This window comes from Microcebus murinus, chromosome 12 (assembly GCF_040939455.1).
Source record: "Microcebus murinus isolate Inina chromosome 12, M.murinus_Inina_mat1.0, whole genome shotgun sequence".
NCBI classification, from domain to species: Eukaryota; Metazoa; Chordata; class Mammalia; order Primates; family Cheirogaleidae; genus Microcebus; species Microcebus murinus.
Window position 1 is genome coordinate 10,226,068 of NC_134115.1, and position 9,259 is coordinate 10,235,326.

The 9,259-nt window shown below is 43.8% G+C and overlaps 1 protein-coding gene across 4 annotated transcripts in view; it reads right to left on the bottom strand.

Moving 5' to 3' along the window:
- The window catches only part of TUT7 (terminal uridylyl transferase 7), a 64,178-nt gene extending 62,103 nt beyond the window's left edge, over positions 1-2,075 (bottom strand). For 3 of the 4 annotated variants that reach the window (XM_076008525.1, XM_012736691.3, XM_076008523.1), the window contains exons 1-2: positions 1,940-2,075; positions 263-814 (exon numbers count right to left, since the gene is read on the bottom strand). In XM_076008525.1, coding sequence (XP_075864640.1) covers positions 263-782 — 520 coding nt within the window. In that variant the 5' untranslated portion in view covers positions 783-814; positions 1,940-2,075. Of the gene's footprint in view, positions 1-262; positions 815-1,234; positions 1,882-1,939 lie in introns of those variants that run through there. The other variant, XM_076008524.1, reaches the window with a different exon arrangement.
- Between the last annotated feature and the right edge of the window lie 7,184 nt (positions 2,076-9,259).

Below are 9,259 nucleotides of genomic sequence, written 5' to 3' on the forward strand. Positions count from 1 at the left end.
CCTGCCTGGGCCTCCCAGAGTACTAGGATTACAGGTGTGCCCAGCCTAAAGCAAACTTTAAAAGGGTTCAATATATGAAATATGTAGAAGTTGCCCAAATACCATGATAAAAATCCTTAATCACATTAAATAAGTGATCACTTCTTAAAACAGAAACTACGAAAAATTGAAACTGAATTGCTAAAAATAACTAAACTCGTTTGGATAAAAATAAGACACTGATAACTTAGGGGTTGTAACCTAACGAATTGGAACACATTACCAGGACTTCCTGCTTCCATTTCTGACATGGTTTCAAGGCTTGTTAGGTCTTTATGAAACAGTCGTCTTACAGTTCTGCAGCCTCTTGCATCTTGCCACCTATAACCATCTTCAGTTTCTTGAAAGGAGTCTTTCCTAGGTCGGCTTATAACAGGAATTCTAGGTCCAGGTTTGAATTCTCTCCAATTGTCTGAATTACCAGTAAGTTCATCAGATAGCCATCTCTTACTTTGATCTTTGTGGTTGTCATTTACCCAAGCAGGTTGACTGTAGATTGGGTTTTTAAATGCATATGGATTGCTAGAAACAGTATATGGTCCTTTTCTGGGGGTATTCCCATAGTTCCCTGGTGCCATCTTTTTTTTTGGAAGGCCCTTTTCCATTTTACTGATATGGCCTTTAGCATAATCATCCATTATTAAATAATCTTGTTGGAGGTGACCCCTTCTGAAATCATCATCATCCACAGTTCCTCGGTCTTTTGTGCGCTTCACAAAATAAGGTTTTGCTGTATCTCCCATGGTCTTGGACTTCAATTTTCTTAACTTTGCACCTGAAAGAAGGCATTTTGGTGAAACATCCAACTATAACAAGGTATCATAACAAGTACACAAAATGGCACATTTATCATGCAGAAGCCCAAAAGCTTAGAAGACACTCCTCTTTTCCTATTTTGTCTTTTAATACAATTTCTATCACATTCGTAATAATCAGTACATTACACTAGAAGTTAGGAGGGTTAGTCCTATAATATTCTTCATGAAAAGTAGTACTTATTCAGCATTAAGATTAAATCTGTGAATAAGAGAAACTCCTATAAATTCGAGAACTGTAGCGTAGTAAAGTATTACTCATACCAAGTGGGTCGCCTTTTACCTATATAAAAGTGCTTTTCTTCAAAGAAAACCTCGTCCCAAGCCAATATTGTTACAAAACTCTCGAAACAGTGTTTAAAATGAAAAGTTGTCCTTACTTTTATGTGTTACACAGTAACTGAAACTTTACGTGAACGAAGTATGCTCCATCTCAACTCCAACAGACGGGCTTCAATAGCTTGGGGACTACGGAGGGGCTGGGCTCCCGATCAAGGTTCCGCTCTAGCCAAAGGGGCTAGGTTTCAGACCAAGGGACAACTCCAGCTAACCTCCCCATTCCTCGCTCTCCAACCTCAAACAAGTTTGGTTTGGTTACGAACAGCAATTCTCTGCGGTATGACATTTCTTTTGGAACCCAATTTGACCGCCCCACCCTCAATCCGCCTCAGTTTCCACGCTTCAGAGACCGAGGCGGAGAAAGAGGAGGCGTCCCTGCACTCCCGGCCACGAAGCCACCGTGGGGACCAGGAAGCAGGAAGTGACCTGCTGCCTCAATGGGGTTCCGGGGCCCCCTGGCCGGCAAGGGAGCTGGGGCCGACAGCCTAGACCCGAATCCCTTCTTCTGCCCCCGCACAGTCTGACACAAAGTGAAGACGCGAACTACAACCCGAGAGCTCAGTCTCCGCTGGCCTGGGGGCTCCCCGGGCACTCAAACTGGGGCGAGGAGGCCGGCGGAGGATGGAGCCAACGTATCTCCGGGGCCGGGCCCAACCTCTACTCTGGAGATCTGGGAACCCCTTGCAGACCCAGCCCGGAGGCAAGTATGGGAGGGACGCGGGGAGAAGACACCCAGGAGCACTCACCACCTCCGCCGCGGTCCCCAGCCTCTTCCTGTCCCGGCCGGGCTCCCTCTCCGTGTTTTCCTTCGGCCCCACTTCCGGCGCTCAGCGCTGTCTCATTGTTCGTGATTGGGTGCCGGCAATGCCCCCGCCCCAGTGCTCCGCCGCGCACGCCGGAAACGCGCGCAGCGTCCGGGGCACCCCCCGCCGCCGCGCCGCCCCGCCCCGCCGCACCCCGCCCGGCCTGGCCCGGCGCCGCCGCCGTTGCTGCGCGCTTCCTTCTGTCGCGCCTGGCCCGGGGCGAGCTCTTCGGCGCCGGCAGGTCGGCGGCTCGGCGGCTCTTCCGGTTCTCAGGGGCGCGGGCCCGGCCGTCTACCGTGAGCAGCGCAGGCCCCCCCTTGCTCCCGGCGTCGGCGTGCCTCGGGTTCCCCTTTGCTGTGGGCGTGGGGAGCCAAGCCCCTCCGCCCCGGGAGGCGTGGGGCGCCAAGCCGCCTGTGTCCCGAGAGGGGCGCGGAGTCGGCGTGCGAGCGGGCGCAGGCGCCTTCCCCAGAGCGCTTTTGGGCTGGGCTTCGCCTCTGGATGCTCCTTGGTTGCTTCCAGGGAGAATTAAGCCTAGCTTGGAGGCCTCGTAGCGCTGCGGCTGTTTTACCTGATATTTGGAGTGATTTAATGTTTTAAAGAGGTCTTAATCGCCGAACTTGTAGAAGAAATACCAGCTTTTAAACATCCACTGTTGAGCCAGATCTCGATTTGGTCAAGGGAATGCGCAGCCTTTTCCTTAGATTGTGTGAGGACTAGTTTCCCCCACCCCATCCTTGGGAAAAGCAAAGGGGCCGGGCTAGAACGGAAAGGGTGGGGAGGATACTTTTAAAGAAATCAGTGTGGTTTGAAGAGTATGCTTAATGGTGAAGGATGATTAAGGAGGGTCAAACTTGAATTTTTGAACAAAGAATGCACACTTCGAACCCAAGGTTGCTCCCCCCCCCTTTTTTTATATTTCTTTCCTTGCTACATGCGGTGTTCTAAATGCTTTCAAAAGCATCAAGCAATTCATAAAATTAGGGAGCGCTGGGAAAATGTGAGTCTTCATTTCTCTAATTTTTTTAGAACATATAAGTTTAAATCCATGAGGTTTTGATTTTAGCATAATAGCAATGATCTTAGCATAATAATGAACACATGAAGGACTGGCTATTGCCAGGAGCAGTTTTAAGGGCTTTACAAATATTAACTCATTTAATCCTCACAACGTGAGGAAGAAAATATCATTATTCCAATTTAAGTTTTTGATTTTTTATTTTTTTAAAAGACGTGAAACCGGGCTTGGTGGTTCATGCTTGTAAACCCAGAGCTATGGGAGGCCGAGGTGGGAGGATCACTTGAGTCCAGAAGTTCAAGACCAGCCTGGACAACATAGTGAGATTCCTCTCTACAAAAAATTTGAAAATTAGAGGGGGCCGGCGTTGCCTGGGAGGACGTGTGGCACGTGCCTGTAGTCCTTGTTACTTGGGAGGCCCTCCTGGAGGATCCCTTAAGCCAGGGAGTCTCTTTAAAGTGAGCTACGATATAGCCCCACTGTATTCCATCCAGCCAGGACTAAGAACCAGACCCTGTCTCAAAAAAAAGAAAGAGAGAGAGAGGGAGTCCTGGGTTCAAACTATCTTCCTGTTTGGCCACCTGAGTACTTGGGAATTCCTATTTTCTTTTCTTTTATTATTTTATTATATTTTTTTGAGACACAGTCTCTTACCCTAATTAGAGTGCCGTGGCATCAGCCTAGTTCACAGCATCCTCAAACTCCTGGGCTCAAGCGATCCTCCTCCCTCGGGCTAATAAGTAGCTGGGACTACAGGTGCCTGGCACCATGCCTGGCTACTTTTTCTATTTTTAGTAGAGTTGGGGTCTTGCTCTTGCTCAGACTGGTCTCAAACTCCTGACCTCAGCAATCCTCTCGATTCAGCCTCCCAGAGTGCTAGGATTATAGGCGTGAGACACCTCACCCAGCACCTTCAATTTTAAAGGTGGGGAAACTTAGCATTTACAGTGAGTAATGGCAGTGGTGGAATCCAAACCTTGACAGTAGAGTCTGTTCTTAACCATGTGGCCATACTAAATGTGATTTAAAACACATTCCTAGAATTTTATGTATAATTACTTATTTAGATATTTTGGTTCTGAAAATACATGAGAATCAGACAAATGATGTGTTCAACAGGCAGACACTGTCCTTTATATTAAAGGCCAAAGAGGGCGTGGTGGTACATGATTACAGTTGTTATGAGACAACAGCGTCATCACACCAAAGTAAGTGAGTAATTGGTGTACCAAAGAACTTGTTTAGGGAAAGTCTGCCTCAGTTGTCTAGAGTTCTGGAAGTGCAGCAGAGGATACATTTTTTTAAAGATTTAAAATATTTTTTTGTAGACAGAAGTGTGATGGAAAAATAAAAAAAATAAATAACAAAATATTTTTATTTGCATTTACTTCAATGTATTTCCCCAAAGCCTAACTTCTCTTAGTCTAAATTAGTTGCTTGTAAGATTCATCTTGAGGATACAGGAGGCTCTCTAAAATAAGGTGCAATACTAATCAAAAGATACTGAGAGCAAAATATACCCTTTTCTGTCCATATTATACTGTAATGGAAATTTAAATTGGTCATGGGAATCCTTACAATCCATTTGAAAAGTTTGATTTGATTTTTCTTTGGATGTCCCTGGAAAGACTACTGAGTTTCTCAGAATCTTTATGGTGATTACTTTGTGATCTAGGCATATTTCCAACAATTTGAAACAGAAATATGGGGGCAAAGGCTGCCCTCTGGTTTGGAGACAGCTATACTATAATACCTTTTTCAGAGGATATTAATATTGCTCCATATGTTACAATGTATCTTCTGTCTTGGACCAGAAGCTTAATATTGTGATACATCTTCACAAACCAATTTTTAACAAACTCAGTTCCCTTTTTCCCTGTAGGGCCATGAAGTGCAGGAATTATGATCATAGCTTTATCAGCCAATTTTTTCGCCACTTTTTAAAAAGAGCTCTACTTTTTAAACACAATGGTTTTTATCCACTTTGTTAGTACACTCCGTTGGTTCCTCCCTCAAATCTGCCTAGAGTTCAATGACTTCTCGCTACTTCTACTGCTAGCCACCACCTTTGCTTGGCTGGATTGCTGCAATCAATAGTTTCCATCTTTGTCCTGGAATCTAGTCTCAACATTGTAGCCAAAAATCTCATTTTAAAACCCAAACCAGACTACATCATTTATCCCCCAATCAAAACCCTTCAATGGCTCTTCATTACTCTGGTAGTAAAAACCCAAATTGCTACTGTGGTTATAGAGCCTCTCCCTTTACCTTAAGATCTAACTTATTATTTTTACTCCAGTGATTCCTGTCATAGAGCCCCTAAATCCTTTGAAATTTCCCTGACAGATAGGAGTGCTTTTTGTTATTCATAATGAGCCCCTTTAGTAACTCCCCAGTTTATGCTAATAAAGTGATTTAGGGTGGAGCCCTTAGATAGCCTCAGGATGGGGCCAATCACCAGAAAGACCAAGGGATTAGAGGATTAGAGGGTGAGAAGTATAAGCTCCACCAATTGACCTTGGGAAGGGGAGAAGGGCTAGAAATCAAGCTCTATAAGAACTCTTAAAGGACAAGATTTGATGAGATTCCCTATAGTTGGAGGTGCTTGTCCAGGGGGCTTGGAAGTTGTGCCCCCTACCCCTATACCTTGCTCTATGTACCTCTTCACCTGGCTGTTCACCTATATCCTTTATAATAAACCAATAAATGTATTTCCCTGAGTTCTGTGGGCCATCCTAGAAAATTAAGTGTTGGGGACTGACATTATACTTTCCTGGTTTAAGAATTAAATTTAGTGAGTAATGTACATGCTCTGCCCAGAGCGTTTAAAAGTAATGTGTTTTGGACAGGGTCCTTGTGACAAACAAAGTTGCTGCCTAGAGGCATAACAAAGGACCTGAGTTTCTGCAAGTAAGTAAGAGCTGCCCAGCCCCACAGTAGTAGGGGTCTGGAGGCCACATGATAAATACATTGTACCTAGGATTGCGGCTTAGCCCCATAAGATGGCTGGTTAGTCAATGACGGGTAAGATTCCTCAGGGAGGAACAACCTAAGCCATGCACAGCTGCTGGGAGTCAGCCTAGAGGAACTGGGGATGGAAAATGCCCCCCATGGCTGCCTTGCCTAACCTTGCTAATCTTGGTCTGTAATCTATGCCTGGCACCTAGAGCAACCACCTGGAAACCTTGAGTCAGGGGACATCTGTGTCCTTAAGACTACGTGTTTCAGAATTTATGGCCATTGCTAAAATGCCTGGGTGGTAACGTATAAAGAACTAACTTTGATTTTTTAAAGTATAAAAATAAACTGACCAGTGCGTTGGGCACTCAAGTCATGTAACCGTTTTTGTGTGTGTGTTTCTTTTTGTGTCTTTCTTTGTGTTCTGTGTTCATCCCCCGTCCTGCAAATGGGCCACGGCAATTAAGTGAACCCAAGGAGAGGGACATGGGAACCCCAGAGAAACCTATCAGCCAGAAGTATGTATGGCCCAGACTTGCAATTGGCATCTGAAATGAGGGCAGTCTTAGGGCAACTGAGCCCCCTACCTATGGGGTCTCACATGTTACCAGATAGGCAATATCTGAATTGAATTATAGGACACCTAGTTACTGTCTGCTGGAGAATTATACTGTGGAAGTGAAAGGACCTTTCTACCCTGTGAAGTTTTGATAAGTTGAATCCATAAAACTAACTGACAATAGACAGATTAGTAGAAGAAAAAGCATACAAATTTAGCATAAGCTCAGGAGAGCCACACAAAATATGAACCTCAAAGAAGGGCCAGAGGGCTGAAGGTTCAATCGCACCCTGAGCTACAGAAGAAACCAGGGTTTCTGGTGGGGAAATGGTGACACAAACTATGGACAGGTGGGGGAGAAGGAGTGCACGGCAAGAAAAAGTTGTCTTATACAGATGTCTCTCAAGTAACAGGCCTTAGAACAATAGTTAAAAGATTAGGGGAAAGCCAGGTGTGGTGACTCACACTGTAATCCCAGCACTTTGGGAGGTTGAGGTGGGAGAATCATTTGAGGCCAAGAGTCCAAGACCAACCTGGGCAACAGAATGAAATCATCTTAACAAAACAATAAATAAAAAATTAGCCAGGCATCTGTAGTCCCAGCTACTCAGGAGGCTAAGGCAGGAGAATTGCTTGAGCCCAGCAGTTTGAGGTTGCTGTGAGCTATGATGATGCGGCTGCACTCCATCCTGAGTGACAGAGGGAGACCATGTCTCAAAAAGAAAGAAAGAAAGAAAACTGATGAAAATCTATCCAGGAGTGATTTCCTGGGCATGAAGACATGAAGACTTTTAGTCTTCTTTACTGAAATATGAGTTAATCTTCTCTGGTTAATATAGATTCCAGGGTGGAGAGCCAAGTCAATTGCATTCCTTCTGGAGAAACTTTCCTTAATCAGATAAGGGAAGTTGAGAGAAAGCCCTTCGGGTGGAGTTGGTGGGGGGGCAAGAAAATGTCTGAGAGAAGCTTCTGATTCTAAGGCTTATTTCTTAAGCCTTTCAATTTCCTTTATTCAAAGCACTCAGCATGCTAAAGTGCCATATTTTGGAGTATTTTCTGAACCCCAACACTTGGCATATGGAGAACTACTACAAGGTCACAGAAGTGTGCTGTATTGAGTATGAGACTAAAGTAGGAAACTGTTTTTTTCCTTGACAGCACCACACCTATTCCCCTGCACCCTAGCTATACTAGCTTTGCAATTTCTCTATCACACCAGGAAAGCTCCTGTCTTAGGGCTTAGCACTGAGTATTCCCTCTGCCTAGAACAGTTTTCCTTAGGTATCTGTCTTGCTCACCTCCTCTTCTCCTTCATATCTTTGCTTAAATTGTTACCAAGAATTTACTAATACACTAAAGTAACATAAGCTATACATAGTTCTTTGTACATAGTTCTTTGTATCATAAGTTCCAGGAACAGGAAGATAATGGCACAAAATGCCTTTAAACAATTGCTCCTAGACATGGGTGCAGGGGGCTGACTGGAGTCCCATACTCATGTCTCTCTGTGCCTGGTAAATTTTGTATACCCCACATAGCTCAGACTGCTCTGGGCTATTTTTCTTTTCTTATTTCCTCCCTTTTCGTCGAGGTCTTTTGAAGAAAGCATCATAGATGAACACAGACAGTTTTGGCTTCTTTTATATTCAGGAGCTAGTCCTGTACCAGTAGGAAGCCTCGTTCCCACATGGTCCTATCCCACATGGATGGGACAGGGAGGATACATCTCACCGAGGAATTTTAAGATGCCGAAAGCCAAACTGGGATAGCATTACAATGCGGCAAAATGAGACTTCAGTGAAGTCACTGATTTATATAGGTATTGTTGCTTGTCGAATCATCTCTAGTCTTTGGAATACCATGAGTTTAGTTTTCTCAGATGATGTAAGACAATGAGAGATACATCAGATAAATATAATGTATGTAATAATTACAATCAAGAAGAGAGTTTGTGTGCCAGAACAACAGCAACAAAAATCTATTCCACTGGGGACTCAACTGAAAACATTATGAAGAGACTTGTGTTAGCTGGGAAATAATTCAGGACTGAGTCGAAATTGTAAGAAAATAATAAAAACCTCAAAAATAAAGGTCAGGGAAGGAATCTAATAATAGGTGTGCTATTGTTTTCTTCTGAAAGATATTTTTCTCTAGTTCCTGATTTCTACCAAAGATAAGTCTTAGTTGGACCACTTTTCTTTTTTTTAATTTTTAATTTAAATTAATATTTTTTCACCTTTTTTTAAATCCAGCCAGCTCAGATTATCCTCCAAAGGACCACTTTTCTTGAAATGTAAGTTTTAGTATTATGCACAGCCTGATTATTTGTGACAAAGTGCAAAAATAATAGTGATTGGCTATATAGGGTAGTTTTAAGTTGTCTTTGTTGGAACCTTCATAAGGAATTTCAGATAAGACTTTTATAAACTTCAAGGATAGGAAGCCAAGGCAAGCATTCACCATCAAACTATGCCTGTAAATACCTGTATAAATTGAGTCAATTTCCTCTTATTGAGGTCTCAAAACATCTTGATGTTCCCAGGGCTGTCAAAAAGTGATATTCTTTACTTATCACAATGTCAGGGCCGGGCGTGGCAGCTCACGCCTGTAATCCTAGCAGTCCAGGAGGCTGAAGTGGGAAGATCTCTTGAGGTCAGAAGTTTGAGATCAGCTTGAACAAGAGTGAGACCCTGCCTCTACTAAAAAAAAAAAAGAAAAGAAAAGAAAAGAA